The sequence below is a fragment of the Megascapheus bottae genome, chromosome 18, assembly GCF_031878675.1.
Source record: "Megascapheus bottae isolate mThoBot1 chromosome 18, mThoBot2.hap1, whole genome shotgun sequence".
Classification (NCBI taxonomy): Eukaryota; Metazoa; Chordata; class Mammalia; order Rodentia; family Geomyidae; genus Megascapheus; species Megascapheus bottae.
This window is the reverse complement of record NC_143526.1, coordinates 31,536,750-31,551,772: the sequence shown is the minus strand read 5'-3', so window position 1 is coordinate 31,551,772 and position 15,023 is coordinate 31,536,750. Positions and strand designations below refer to the sequence as shown.

The 15,023-nt window shown below is 49.8% G+C and overlaps 2 protein-coding genes across 11 annotated transcripts in view; one reads left to right on the top strand and one right to left on the bottom strand.

The window, feature by feature from the left end:
* The window catches only part of Cpne1 (copine 1), a 45,284-nt gene extending 39,037 nt beyond the window's left edge, over positions 1-6,247 (top strand). For all 8 annotated transcript variants that reach the window (XM_090352250.1, XM_090352257.1, XM_090352252.1 and 5 more), the window contains 11 exons: positions 281-361; positions 492-581; positions 690-776; positions 1,039-1,125; positions 1,223-1,282; positions 1,361-1,494; positions 1,585-1,639; positions 2,703-2,754; positions 5,255-5,388; positions 5,511-5,747; positions 5,924-6,247. In XM_090352250.1, the coding sequence (XP_090208376.1) occupies positions 281-361; positions 492-581; positions 690-776; positions 1,039-1,125; positions 1,223-1,282; positions 1,361-1,494; positions 1,585-1,639; positions 2,703-2,754; positions 5,255-5,388; positions 5,511-5,747; positions 5,924-6,067 (1,161 nt within the window). In that variant the 3' untranslated portion in view covers positions 6,068-6,247. The remainder of the gene's footprint in view (positions 1-280; positions 362-491; positions 582-689; positions 777-1,038; positions 1,126-1,222; positions 1,283-1,360; positions 1,495-1,584; positions 1,640-2,702; positions 2,755-5,254; positions 5,389-5,510; positions 5,748-5,923) is intronic.
* Positions 6,248-7,775: 1,528 nt separating this feature from the next.
* Positions 7,776-11,949, bottom strand: Spag4 (sperm associated antigen 4). Of its 3 annotated transcripts, none has more exons than XM_090352242.1 (12): positions 11,511-11,949; positions 10,913-11,038; positions 10,701-10,767; positions 10,461-10,522; positions 10,192-10,265; positions 10,001-10,026; positions 9,778-9,886; positions 9,553-9,628; positions 9,360-9,475; positions 8,855-9,022; positions 8,306-8,395; positions 7,776-8,198 (listed from the first exon to the last, which is right to left on the bottom strand). In XM_090352242.1, the coding sequence occupies exons 1-12, from the start codon at positions 11,818-11,820 to the stop codon at positions 8,040-8,042; spliced, it is 1,383 nt and encodes a 460-aa protein (XP_090208368.1). In that variant the 5' UTR covers positions 11,821-11,949; the 3' UTR covers positions 7,776-8,039. The 3 variants fall into 3 exon arrangements, with proteins under 3 accessions (XP_090208368.1, XP_090208369.1, XP_090208370.1); XM_090352243.1 differs by having other exon boundaries at positions 10,222-10,265; positions 11,511-11,947; XM_090352244.1 differs by lacking the exons at positions 10,192-10,265; positions 10,461-10,522 and having other exon boundaries at positions 10,715-10,767; positions 11,511-11,948.
* Between the last annotated feature and the right edge of the window lie 3,074 nt (positions 11,950-15,023).

Here is a 15,023-nt window from a genome sequence, read left to right as displayed (position 1 = left end):
TCTTCAGCTCAAGGTTACCACCCTACCCTTGAGCAAAGCCCTACTTCCTGTTTTTTAGAGGTTAATTGGAGATAGAATCTCAGGTCCTCTTGTGCCCGGGCTGGCTTTGAACCTTGATCCTGAGATCTCAGCCTCCTGAGTAGGATTATAGGCCTGAGCCACCCATGCCAGGCAGGATGAAATAATTAAGAGGAAATGGATGATACTTAAGGAACAGAGGGCTAGCCTTATGATTATTTCTTCCAAAGGTTTGTAACTAGTATCTCTGTGACATTGGCAGGACTTTCTGGGAAAATCGGATCCATTCCTGGAGTTTTTCCACCAGGGTGATGGGAAGTGGCACCTGGCATACAGATCTGAGGTATGAGACTCTTGCAATTGGGAAGTTTGGCAAGAGATAATGTTGGGCTATCACTGTCAAGTTGTAGAATATTGGAAGAAAGAGTTTGCCAGGCCAGAACTTCCTGGAAGACCTTGTTCTCCATGTCTAGGTAATCAAGAACAATCTGAACCCAACATGGAAACGCTTCTCAGTTCCACTTCAGCATTTCTGCGGTGGGGACCTCAATACACCCATCCAGGTGAGGAGCTTGCACTCTGAGTAGATTTAGCAATGGGAGAGTGTGGGAAGGGAGTTTTCACTTCTATGTGCTTCCTATGTATATAATACACGTATTGGTTTCCTGCAGGTGCGTTGCTCAGACTATGACAGTGATGGGTCACATGATCTCATTGGTACCTTCCATACCAGCTTGGCCCAACTGCAAACAGCCCCAGTGAGTATTGGGCCTGCTTGGGTGTTGATATGGGCTGACATAGCTGCCACCCAGAGGAAGATGTGGGGTTTGGAGGAATGTCTGACATGGTAGAGCTCCAGCCTTTGACCAGAAGTGTCAGACCTTGAGTCCAGGGTCCCCTATCCAAGAGGAAGAAGAAAAAAACCCTGGGAGGATGGAGGATGGAGGATGGAGGATGGAGTTCAAGTCCTGTGGCTGATTCTGTGGGAGTTCCCTACCTTAATTTTTCTCTCCTTACCAGGCTGAGTTTGAATGCATCCACCCTGAGAAGCAGCAAAAAAAGAAAAGCTATAAGAACTCTGGTACTATCTGTGTCAAGATTTGCAAGGTGAGATAATAGCCTGTGATTAAACTCAGGCTTTCCTTTCTGAGCTTCATAATTTCAATCCCCTTTACCCAAGGCCTGACGGTAATTTTATCTGCAGGTAGAAACAGAGTATTCCTTCTTGGACTATGTGATGGGAGGCTGCCAAATCAACTTCACTGTAAGTGCCTTACTAGGGGCAAGGGATCAGGTCTGGGGCTCAAGGTAACCTTCAGCTCATGTTTTGGCCTCCTCCCAGGTGGGTATAGATTTCACTGGCTCCAATGGAGATCCCTCCTCACCTGATTCCCTGCACTACCTGAGTCCTACAGGAGTCAATGAGTACCTGACAGCATTATGGAGTGTGGGCAGTGTAGTCCAGGACTATGACTCGTGAGTAACTATTCTCTCAGCCATCCCTCCTCGGCCTATGGGCACATAATCCCCTCATTGCCTCTTCTCCAACTTACTGTCCTCCCATAGGGACAAGCTGTTCCCAGCATTTGGATTTGGAGCTCAGGTGCCCCCCAATTGGCAAGTAAGCTCTCTTTTTCTCTTCTTCATTCCTTTTTTCAGTTTCTAAATACTAATTTTGGGGGCTGTGCTGAAATTACATGCTGCCTGACACACTTTGGAGGGGAGACATAGGATTCATTCTTGCAGGGATATTTATAGCAAGCTTAGGACTAAATAGTTCCCATAAGAATCCTGGTGCCGGGGACAGTGGCTCACACCTGTAATCCTAGCTACTCCTAGATCTCAGGAGGCTGACATCTGAGGATCAAGGTTCAAAGCCAGCCTGGGCACAAAAGGACCTGAGACTCTTATCTCCAATTAACCTCTAGAAAATGGGAAATGGGGCTTTGCTCAAGGGTAGGGTGGTAACCTTGGGCTGAAGAGCTCAGGGACAATGCCCAGACCCAGAGGTAGGGCAATAGCCTTGAACTGAAGAGCTCAGGGATAGTGCCCAGGCAGAGTTCAAGCCCCAAGACCCAACAACAACAAAAAAAAACAATCTTAGTATAGGGGCTGGGAATGTGGCTTAGTGGCTTAGATTCCTCAGTACTACATAAACAGAAAAAGCTAAAAGTGGTTCTGTGGCTCAAGGGATAGAGTGCTAGCCTTGAGCAAAAAGAAGCTTAGAAAAGTGCCTAGGCCCTGAGTTCAAGTCCCAGGACTAGCCAAAAGAAAGAGAAATGAGAAAAAAAAAATCTTTACATATTACATATGCCATAGTTTTGTTTTTTTTTTTTTTTTTTGCCAGTCCTGGGCTTGAGCTCAGGGCCTGAGCACTGTCCTTGGACTTTCTCAAGGCTAGAGCTCTACCACTTGAGCCTCAACACCACTTTTGGCTTTTTTCTATATATGTAGCACCGAGGAATCGAACCCGGGTCTTCATGCATGCTAGGCAAACACTTTAACCTCTAGGCCAAACTCCCGGCCCCTATATATGCCATAGTTTTATGGTGCTAAGGATTGAATCCAAGATCTCATGCATGTTAAGCACTATCACTGACCTACTACACAGCCCCTTCAGTTATTTTTTTACTCACTACAAAAAGGGTCCTGGGGAAGAATCTGATTTTTATTCTTCTCTTTAGGTCTCACATGAATTTGCCTTGAACTTCAATCCCAGTAATCCCTACTGCGCTGGTAAGTTCTTGATCCTCCTGTCTGAGGCCCAAGCCTGTATGAGCTAAGAAGAGTTATGATACGATATCTGCCCCTGGTCTCTAAAGGCGTGAACTTACGGCTAACCCTCTGGAGTCAAATCTTCATCTTGCTACTTGCTACCTACTTGGTTTAAGCTTTCCTTTGTTTTGGTTTTGTAACACAGCTAAAAATTATAAAGGATATTGAATGTTCAAGTAGAATATAATGAGTAAAGCAGTAATTTTGAAGCAAGCCTGATACACAATGCTTTCTTTTAAAAAATAGCTGTTATCTATTCCTCAAAGGAACTTATTTGTGCATGAGTAGAAATCTTGATATCCTTGCCAATTATTTAACACTTTATCTAGAGTCAAATTCTGTGGTTTCCCAATGTACTAGAGTTTGAATTCAAGGCTTTGTGTGTGTACTAGACAAGTGCTCTACCACTGGAGCCACACTTCCAGTCTTGGACTTTACCATTCATTGGGCAGGTTTTTTTTTGTTGTGCTCTTCAGTTCAAAGCTATTGCCCTACCCCTGGGCCTGGGCGCTATCCCTGAGCTCTTCAGCTCAACGCTACCACCCTAGCCCTTGAGCCAAGCCCCACTTCCCATTTTTCTAGAGGTTAATTGGAGATAGGAGTCTCAGGTAGGTCCTTTTGTGCCCAGGCTGGCTTTGAGCCTTGATTCTCAGATCTCAGCCTCCTGAGTAACTAGGAATTAGGGTTGTGAGCCACTGTACCCAGCTCTTTTTTTCTCTTTTTTTTTTTTGGCGAGTTCCAGGGCTTAAACTCGGAGCCTGAGCACTGTCCTTGGGGTTTCTCAAGAATAAAGCCCTACCATTTGAGCCACAGCACCACTTCCGGCATTTTCTATGTACGTGGTACTAAGGAATCAAACCCTGTCTTCATGCACGCTAGGCATGCACTTTATGGCTAAACCATGCTCCCAGCCCTCTGTGAGCTTTCTCTTTTTTTTTTTTTTTTTTTTAAGTTTAAGCCCCACAACCGACAGGAGAGGGAAAAATAAATTCAAGTTTTACATTTTTGGCAGTAATTCCTATGTGTTCTCAGGGTATCATTTTTTTCTCCCCTCAGTATTTGGCACTGATTAGTGTTATTACTTTATTTATTAGTATTTTTTTGTGAGTTTTAAGTCTTGGGGCTTAAATTCCAGCCCTGGGCACTGTCCCTGAGCTCTTCAGCTCAAGGCTACCATCCTACCCCTTGCCATAGCCTCTCTTCCCATTTCTTTAGTCCCCAGGCTGGCTTTAAATCACAATCTTCAGATAGCCTCCTGAGTAGCTAGGATTACAGGCATGTGTCACCACCCTCGCTTGTGTTGTTATTATCATTACCATTATCATTATTATTAGTATCAGTCATGTTAACCATATGACCACTTGGTTATAACTAGGCCTGTCAGATGTCTCTGTCAGATGTCTGAAATTTCTCCTTTGTTTTTCTGTTTTTTTGGTTTTGTTTTTGTTTTTTTTGCCAGTCCTGGGGCTTGAACTCAGGGACTGGGCAAACACTGTACCGATTAAGTCACAGCACCACTTATAGCTTTTTCTGAGGAATCAAATCCAGAGCTTTGTGCGTGCTAGGCAAGTATTCTACCACTAGTCCACACTTCCATCCTGTTTTTCTCGTTAATACTTCTCGTTAATACTTCTTGAGAACAATCTTCAAACCTATATATTATCAAATTATTTTCCTAAAATTTAATATCCACTTTTTTTTTTGCCAGCCCTGGGGCTTGAGCACTGTTCTTGGGCTTTCCCCAAGAGCATTCTACCATGTGAGCCACAGCATCACTTCCAGCTTTTTTTTCTATGTATGTGGTACAGAGGAATCAAACCCGGTCTTTGTGCATGCTACGAAAATATTCTAGCAGTAAGCCAAACCCCCCGCCCCTTAGTTATTTCTCTGCTTGTCAATTTTGTAGTTTTTCTTTAAGGGCTTTTTCTTCTCCCTAATAATATCTGTATGACTTATTAAATTATAATTCAATATTTTAAAGATGTTATAATCTGATGCTCAGATTGTTCAAAATTTGTCTGGGGATCCCCTTATTGGATTTATTATATATGGGCACCAGTGTGGAGCTTTAACTGCATTTGGGCATTATTCCTTTGCTTTTGTGTTTAATCCTGAGCCATAGCCCCACTTCCAGCTTGTTCCTGTTTAATTGGAGATGTGTCTCATGGACATTCCTGCCCAGGCTAGCTCTGAACTAAGATCCTCAGATGGCAGCTTTCTGAACAGCTGGAGTACAGTTGTAAGCCACAGTCACCCACTTCATTTAGGTTGTATTTCAGGCTGTTTTAGGGGAAGCACCTTCTTTGAGTTTTACTTTGCTCTACTATAGGATAAAATATCCTGGCTTACAGAGGTGGCTGAATGAGGTTCAGGTTCCTAAATTACCTTGGTCAAATGGAGTAATTTAAGATCTAGCCTAATGCTGAGGGATCTAGGGTTTTTTTTCCTTCCTTCTTTGCAGGCATACAGGGCATTGTGGATGCATACCGCCAAGCTCTACCCCAAGTTCGCCTCTATGGCCCCACCAACTTTGCACCCATTATCAACCATGTGGCCCGGTTTGCAGCCCAGGCTGCATATCAGAGCACTCCCTCGGTAAGAAAATTGGTGGGTGAAAGCTGTATAACAAAGGACCTTTTTTTCAGTGTCAGACTGGGGCAGGTGGAGGGGGTTGGGAAAGAGGATCTGGCTTAGTGTATGAATGGCCTTGTCCCCAGCAATACTTCGTGCTGCTGCTGTTGACCGATGGTGCTGTGACAGATGTGGAGGCCACTCGCGAGGCTGTGGTGTGCGCTTCGAAGCTGCCCATGTCGGTGATCATTGTCGGTGTGGGTGGTGCTGATTTTGAGGCCATGGAGCAACTGGATGCAGATGGCGGACCTCTTCGTACACGTTGTGGGGTGGCAGCTGCTCGTGACATTGTACAGTTTGTGCCTTTCCGCCGATTCCAGAATGTGAGTGGGGTCAAGTTTTAGGGCAGATCTAAAAGTTGATGTAAGGAGGTTAAAGCCCCCCTCCAAGCTGGGCAGGGTTGATGGGTTGAGTGTTATCCTTTTGTAGGTGTAGACCTTGTATGTATACCACAGGAAGCTGTCATGGTCTCCCATTGACCTTACCCTTCTCCTGGCAGGCCCCACGGGAGGCATTAGCACAGACTGTGCTTGCAGAAGTGCCCACACAGCTGGTATCCTACTTCAAAGCCCAAGGTTGGGCCCCACTCAAGGTGAAGCCTCCATCCCCAGCCAAGGGCCCAGCACAGGCCCCTCTGGCCTAGGTTCCCTGGAAAGCAAGCTGTAGCCAGTCTTCAGCCTTGTGCCACGATCCTCCAGGCCATGGACCAACCCTGCACTCTTTCCATTGCTAGCACTTTATATTTTGATACTTTTATACTTGCTTCTGCTATTGCTGCTCTTGATACCTGTGCTTATCCAGTAAAGACAAGTGTGTGCCACCATTCTCTGTGTGTTTTTTGGTGGGGAGTGTTATGTATTTATTTAGTTGGTCATGGGGCTTGGACTCAGGTCCTGGGCTCTGTCCCTGATCTCTTCAGCTCAGGGCTACTGCCCTATCCCTTGGGCCACAGTGCCACTTCCGCTTTTCTAGTAGTTAATTGGGGATAAGAGTCTTACGGTCTTTTTTTTTTTTTTTTTTTTTTTTTTGCGCCAGTCCAGGGCTTGGGCTCAGGGCTTGAGCACTGTCCTTGGACTTTCTCAAGGCTAGCACTCTACCACTTGAGCCTTAGCACCACTTCCGGCTTTTTGCTATGTATGTGGTACCAAGGAATCGAACCTGGGTCTTCATGCATGCTAGGCAAGCACTCTACCACTAGGCCAAACTCCCGGCCCCAAGAGTCTTACGGTCTTTTAGTGCCAGGGCTGGCTTTTTGAATCTCACTCCTCAGATCTCAGCCTTCTGATTGGTTAGGATTACAGGCTTGAGCCACCAACACCTAGCACTGAGTGTTTACTTTTCCTCTCTGGCCATATTTGTTGACTCAAGGGGATCAAATAAAGTATTCCTACCCAAATAGATTGGGCATTCATTATTTAGATATTTATTTGTTCTAGAGATAGTCTTCCTGAAGATTCAAAATTGGGATATAAGGCAAACCTAGCCTTCCCTTCCTCAGGGCGGAGCTAAGCTGTGAACACAGCAAGGTGGGAAATGTTAGCCCCCTAAGAAGCACTGTCCTTGGCCTTTCCTCAAGGCTAGTACTTGAGCCACAGCACCACTTCCTGCTTTTCTGTGTATGTGGTACCAAGGAATCAAACCTGGGTCTTTGTGCATGCTTGCAAGCATTCTACCAAACTCCAGGCCCCCTTACTATTTTTAAATTAGACTCATTAGGAGCAAAGGAAGAAAGAATCATATGTGTCTGTGTCCACGTGCATACACAATGCCAGTACTGACGCTTGAACGCAGGACTTTACATTCTTTTGGTGGTGGTGGGACTTGAACTCTGGGCAGGGCGTTTCCCCTTTATCACTTGCACCATACCTCCGGTTCCAGCTTTTTGCTGGTTAGAGATAAGAGTAGCTAGGCAAGGAATGTGGCTTAGTAGAGTGCTTGCCTAGTGTGCATGAAGCCCTGAGTTTCATTCCTCAGTTCCACATAAACAGAAAAGATCAGAAGTAGCACTCTACCACTTGGGCCACAGCTCCACTTCCAGCCTTTTGGTGGTTAGAGGTAAGAGTCACGGATTTCCCTGCACAGGCTGACTTCAAATCTTGATCCTCAGACTTCAACCTCCTACATATAGTAGGTTACAGGTGTGAGCCACTGATTTTTTTGTTCCATTTTTTTTTGGGGGGGGGAGTCATGGAGCTTGAACTAGGCCTGGGCGTTGTCCCTGAGCTCTTAAAGAGCTTAAGGCTGCCCTACCCTGGGCCTATAGTTGAAGGGTTATCCCTAGAAAAAAGCAGTCCCAGGTCTTTCTGCTGCCCTCTATTAGCAAGACAACATTGAACGAACAAGTCTCCAGATCTGATCAGTTGCCATCTTTGGTTTTAGGATTGTTCAGTAACATGTAGTGTGGAAAGCTCACAACACACTCTTACTTATGACAGCCCTCCATAAACATCAACTTCTATTACATCAATGTAGGCTTCTCTAATGAAGCACTGAGAGGTAGTTCCTAACATACTTACATGCCATAGGCAGTGAGGTCCCTCCTCAACACAACACCTTCAAGCACTGATTCAGCTTTCTCTGGCACAGAGTTCATTCTATTTCAATCATCAGCATGTTTAATGGGGCCCTCCAGTGGCCCCTGAGACACTATTCCCCACACCCTCTGAGATCCGCACACCATGGGCACGGACTCGATACAAGCATGTGAAACGTGGGTGGCCCCAGTTGCTTAGAATCTGGATCTTCACCTTAGAGAAGGCAGATGGAGGGTCATTCTGGGAAGACAAATGGGTCATGCCAAGAAATGCTCTCAAGATTGCCCTCCCCAGCCATCTTCTCATGGCCCATTGCCTTAGCACTTTCATCCCCAAGATAAACACACCTGTAGATGGAAAGTCTGAATCTCAGATTTCTGCACATCAAAGGTGAATTTCCCCAAGAAAACTTCAGTTTCATCATCAACCTGGAGGCCCTGGTGGATGAAAAGTGAGTGGAGGAGCAATGAGACACAGGTAGAAGACAAAACAACTTTGTCCAGGATCTGTGTTCAACAGCTATATTTGTGCTCTTACGTACGTTCTGATGGAAGAATGTATAGTATAGAATGTAGGCTCTAGAAAAGCAGATCAATAGTCTGTCCAGTTCTTAGGTGTGTGACTGAGCAGGTAATGTCTCCTTTTAGATGGTTACATTAGTATTTCATAAGTTGTTATGGAGATGTAACAAAATAGAGCATGGCACTGGGAAAGTGTTACACCACCTGGTATTTGGATATGATTGGTATAGTTATTTATAACCTACAGAAGCCCTGAGAGGCAAAAGGTAGGATGTCCAGTTTATAGATGAGTAAACAAAGTCTCAAGTGCTGGGGTTCTGCTTTTTTTTTTTTTAATACAATTACCCTCACCCCTCCTGCTCTGTCCCTACTCACAAAGACTGAGAAGTCACGGGGAGCGCTGGTGGCTCCCCCGGTGTGTGCCACGCTGATTGGTGGATGCTGCAAGGTGATGTCACTCAGCTGCACGTGACCTGGCAGCCGGATCACCACCTGGCCCTGGTCACCCTCAAAAGCCCAGCAATTTCCAGGGAACACATCTGGCTGCAGACAGGGGAAAGGAAGAAGTGTATCAGACAGGTTGAGACAGGAGGGTGGTGAGTTTGAAGCCATCCTGAGCTACCTGGCAAGACACTGAAGCCAAAAATAAATCCAACCTATCAAGAGTGTCCCTCTCAGTCCTTGGAGTCTTGACCAGCCCCAGTCCCTGCCCGCACAGATGTGTCATAGTACCCAGTTTCAAACAGCCAGATTGTTTAAGAAACCTAGGCTTCAAGGGCAGAGTCACGCCCTAATCTCAGCCAGGAACCTCCTCCACCAAGTTCATCAAGGTCTTTTCCCTTGCTCCAGCTTCTTGGTTGCAACCCAGATACAGGCCCACCTCCAGGATGACCGAGGGTGGTCGGGCATAGTTCCAGAAACTGAAGCGATTCCAGAAGTAGGCAGTATTCGTGTCCTCGTAGTCGTGGGACGTCTTCTCTAGGTCAATGGAGGCTCCTGAGGCAGAGAGAAGTAACACTCAGCTGGCCCCAGGCCTAGTTCATGGCTTGGTCGGGGGTCAGTCCGCCTCTTACCCACTGAGCTCAGCGCATAGTCCGGTTTCCGCACGAAGTCCTCGTTCAGCCTCTGGAACACCAGCTTGGCCACTCTCTGCAGGTGGGTTGGGAGGAGTTGGTGGGGGGGGGGAACCTGGTGCTCCAGTGTGGACTTTGAGGATCCAGTGGCCATGGGGATCTGGGATGGAGGTTGAGCCCCCAGGGCCTAGTAGGCAAGACCCACCCGAGGGTTCCACAGCTCACCTCGCTGTGGGTTGCGCGAACTCTGGACATTTCCTTGTGCAGTTTGTGCAGCTCGGCCTGGAGCTGCTGCAGCTGTTGGCCCTGGGAGCGCACTCGCTCATGGTACTCGCTGGAGGGGAGAACAGCGAGCTGTGCGACCGACTCCCAGTCCCCCTGGGCCCTGCCTATAGCGCCCCACCACAAGCATTCCAAAGGGGCCTTCCCACCCCAAGTGCCCTTTCACCTTAGCGTCAGCATCTCCTTAGGTTCCTGTTGGGGGTGAGGGAGGGACGCATCAGAGCCGTGCAGCCCCCTCCTCCACACCTGCTTTCCGAGGACCAGCCCCCATCCCTCAGCACCTCTGGTCTCACCCAGTGCTTCCATAGAATTGGTCCTAGCTCTGCGCTCCCAATAGGATCTCCATAATTCCCTCACCTGCCCCAGGATGCTGTCTCCCCAACTCACATTCTCCAAAGGAGGGACCAGATACAGGAGTCCCCACCACAGTGCTGGAGAAGAAAAAGAAAAAGACCTCAGAGGAAGGGGGAAGACAGGATGGCGGAGGCCTGAGGGATGGGTCTGAAGGTGGGCAGCACCCGAGGGTTCTGAAGGGGCGGAGAGAGCTGTGACCGCGGGGAAGGCAGGGAGTTGGGTTGGGCTGTGAAGCTGCAGAGCTGGGGCCCCGGGGTACCGCCAGCCCTCACCTGCCAGAAAGATGCCCAGCAGCGACACGGCCGTGAACAGGAAGCGGATGGAGCAGACCTCCCTGAAGAACCGCCGGGAGGCTGAGGCCCGAGGCTCTTCGTCAACCCCCAGCCCCCGACCCCTGGCCCTGGGTCCTAGACCCAGCTCCTGGAACACGACTCAAGCCTCTGCTGGGCCCGGCCCTGCTCCCCTCCCTTGCCCAAGAGCAGCCCTGGGCCGCCCCCGTCCCTCCCTCTGACCTGTACACACTGACCAGCGCGTCTCCTCCCAGGGATAACAACACGCTCAGCACCTGGAAGAGGAGGCCTGGAGAGAGGAGGACCGGCTCAGAGAGGGCGGGCCCGAGGACCAGGACGGGGAGGAGGAGGGAGCGGGGGGCTCGGACAGGGGACCCGGGTTCTGACAGCGGAGTTGGAGGGTCAGGGGGAGTCGGGATTGGCCTGGCCCGTACTCAGGAAACTCTTGGAGACCCGCGGGGGAGGCATCTCCTGTCTCCGATCCAGGGCCGCGAGAAGGCCGAGCTGCTGCTGCTGCTGCTGCTGCTCCTCCTCAGAGACTACTGGAGGCTCAGCAAATTCTGTAGGAGCCCAAAGACTCCGTTGAGGCCTCGTGTACCGCAGGCTCATTCTTCCACCAGTGCCCAGTCGCGGGCTCCGGAGTCTAGCTCCAGAGAGCCACTCAAAAGGGCCGGCCCCCGATCCCGGGCCCCCACGCTCGCGGTGGGCCCGGGTCGGACCATCCGGGGTTGGTCCCGCCCCGAACAGAAGCCCCGCCCCAGCCTCAGGCCCTGGCAGCCAACCACTCACGCCAGCACTGAGGGGGCCGTCTCGGTGCGACCAATCACGGGATCCCACGCCCCTTTCCGGGCCCATCCATCACACCGAGGCCCCGCCCCCATGGTGTCTTTTGCTTTGCTTTGTGCGTACGTCCGTCTCTATCTCGGAGTCTCGGTCCTGCCCTCGCTTTCCCCGACGCCCGAGCCTCGCCAGGCCCCGCCCCGCAGAGGCCCGCCCCCGCCCTCTCGCCCCCGGGTTCGACCCCGCCCGCACCCGAGGCCCCGCCCCTCACGGTTGCCGCGCCACGGGCGGTCTGCCCGTTGTGGCTCCGAGGCGTCGGCTTCTGCCCGAAGCTTCCATCTTTTGAGGCTCCTGCAGGCATTCCTGGGGTCAAGGCCGGCTCTCCGCAGCTCGAGCCCCGGGTCCTTCTGCCCTCGAACTTCCCGGGCCCCAGACCAGCCGACCGGTGCCCGCTGCTGTCCCTCGAAGTCACGCTCTGGGAGCTGTTGCTGTTGTCGCTGTAGAAGTTGGGCGTGTGCTTGTGCGGGGACGCGGTCGAGCCTGGGCGGGGGCTCCGCCGCATCCTGGCCCCGGGCCGCCCCTCACGGACCGTCTCAGTCGCCGCCGCCGCTGCCGAGGCCCTCGGCCCGCCCTCCGCCGCCGCCGCCGCCGGGACCCCACGGACCCTGCGTGAGCCGGCGGGCCCCGCGGCCGCACCCAGCGCTCGCGCCCGCGCCCCGGCCCGGCTGCTGCCGTCACAGAGGAGACCCTGGTCCCCGCCGCGAGCCCTGGAAACGGCGGACTCTCCCGCACGTTACCGAAGGCTGCGCTCGCGCCCGGCGCCGGAGGCTCCCGCCTGCAATCCTAGCAACCCAGGAGGCTGAGAGCTGGGGATCGCGGTTCAAGGCCAGCCCGGGGCAGATGGACCACCCCAACATTAAAGGGGTCGAGCGCGCCGGCCCCGGGACAGGGTCCAGGTCCTGAGTTCAGACCCCCACAACCGACAAAAAAAAGTAAAAACTGCACCGGCCGTCCATCCGTTTCCACCCTTTCCTGGCTGTTTCTCTGCTCAGCACTAGACCCTGGGGTGCTGTGGACGTTTATTATCATAGCGTAAACTTTCTGAGCATGGGCACTTTTGTTGGTTTTGCTCACTGTTATATCCTCCAGCACCATGATGGGCCTCGCCTGGAAGAGATGTTCAAACATTTGCAAACGAATAAGTAAGGGGTACAGGATGCTTCCGCACTCCTCTCGTCCTAGTCTTCAGGGCAAAGAACCCTAACTCAGGATATTCTTACCACCTAGATCTGGGGGAGCGGGGTGAGAACTCCACATCCATGGGTCACGGTATATCCACATTCAGGCCACACACTCCATCCCTGGGGAAGGCTATGATGAAGCACAGATGACCATAGATCAGGCCATGCAACAGAATACCAACACATCTCAAAGAATTTCAGGTTCTCAGACTGACCAGGTGGTGCACACCTGTCATGACAACGTTCAGGAGACTAAAGTGGGAGGATTGCAAGTTCAAGTCTAGCCTGGGCTACATAGTTGAGACCCTGTCTCAAATATAAAGGCACTCTACCACTAGGCCAAACTCCCGTTTTGCCTAGTAGTAAGAGTGCTTGCCTAGCATGCACAAAGATCTAGGTTCCATTCCTCACTACCACATACACAGAAAAATGCTGGAAGTGGTGCTGAAGCTCAAGCGGTAGAGTTCTAGCCTTGAGAAAGTCCAAGAAAGTCCAAGGACAGCACTCAAGCCCTGATCTCAAGCCCAGGACAGACGACTACAACAACAACAAAAAAAACAACCAAAAAATGTCCAGTCCTAACTCTTTTCTACTGTATGTTGCTATACTTTGTGATTTTTTTTTTTTTGCCAGTCTGGGGGCTTGAGCTCTGTCCTTTCTCATGGCTAGCACTCTACCACTTGAGCCACAGCATCACTTCTGGTTTTTTCTATGTATGTGGTACCAAGGAATCAGACTTGGGTCTTTGTGCATGCTAGACAAGCACTCTACCACTAAGCCAAACTCCCAGCCCACTTTGTTTTATTATTTAAGACATAGTCCCATCAGGCTGCTCTAGAACTCATAATCCTGGCTCATCCTCCCAAGCGCCGGGATTACAGACGTGTACTATCATGTCTGGCCCATTCCTACTGCAATGGTAGTTGTGGGATGCTGTTTCTTGGCTGTTATCAATTGGCACCTATGGTTCTCCTGGAAAATGAAAAATACATCTGAATCATATCTCTGTGGTTACACCCCTCCACCTCTAGGGGCAGCAGACAATTCTGTACATAGGGGATACATTAATTTTAAGAGTAAGTAGAGGGGGGCGGGGAGAAAAAGCTGGAAATGATGCTGTGGTTCCAGTGATAGAGCTCTAGCCTTGAGAAATCCCAAGGACAGTGCTCTGGCCCTGACTTCAAGCCCTGGGACTGGTTAAGAAGAAAAAAAAATGCCGGGCCTAGTGGCTCATGCCTGTAATCCCAGTTATTCAGGAGGCTGAGATCTGAGGATTGCGGTTCAAAGCCAGCCTGAGCACTATAGTCCATGTGACTCTTATCTCCAATTAACCACCAGAAAACTGGAAATGGCACTGTGGCTCAAGGGGTAAGGCAGTAGCCTTGAGCTGAAGAGCTCAGGGACAGTGCCTAGGGTGAGTTCAAAACCCACAACCAGGAAAAAAAAAAAAAAAGAGAGAAGAATAAGTGGTTGGCTATGAAATGCACTCACACATAATTACTGTTGGCCATCATGGGTTCAGACTCCAGAATGCATTCACACATAGCTTAATTACTATGTATCTGTTAAGGGTATTAACACAAGCCAGGAGCTTTATGTTTAGGAAAATGCATACATATTTGATATTTTATAGACTACTTCAAAGCTTTGTAGACTCCTTTTGGTTAGTTATGGAACATGAACTCAGGGCCTGGGCACTGTCCCTGAGCCTCGTGGTGCTCTACCACTTCAGCCACAACACCACTTCTGGTGTTTGAGTGATTAGAGCTGAGTCTCATAGGGACTGTTCTACCCAAACTGGCTTTGAACTGCGATCTCAGCTTCCTGAACAGCTCATTGCAGAGTCCTTGAAGACTATCTTTGCTCTTATTAGAGTTCTAGAATCTTAAGTTAAGGACCTCTGATTTCTGCGTTAAGAAGCATAAGAGCCAGGCATGGTGGCTCATGCCTGTAATCCTCACTACTGTAATCCTCACTACTCCAGAGGCTGAGATCTGAGGACCAAGGTTCAAAGCCGGCCCTGGCACAAATGGACATGAGACTCTTATCTCCAATTAACCTTTAGAAAATTGGAAGTGCCCAGGCCCAGGGGTAGGGTGATAAGGGCGGTAGCCTTGAGCTAAAGAGCTCAGAGACAGCCCCATGAGCCACAAAAAAAAAAAGAAAGAAAAAGAAGAAAAAACGACCATATGTGCAAGCTAGGACTGTATCCAACTCCCTGTGAATTTCCTAGGGTTTTTGTTGTTGTTGTTGTTGGTGGTGGTGGTGGTCATGGGACTTGAACTCTGGGCTTTGGTGTTGTCCCTAAGCTCTTCAGCTCAAGGCTACCACCCTACCCCTTAAGCCACAACACCACTTCCGGTTTTCTGGTGGTTAATTGAAGATAAGAGTCTCATGGACTTTAGTGCCCAGATTGGCTTCAAACTGTGATTCTCAAATATCAGCCTAGTTAGTAGCTAGGATAACAGGTGTGAGCCACCATGCCTGGCTAACCTTAGCAGTTTTGCTGAGTGCTTGAACCCTA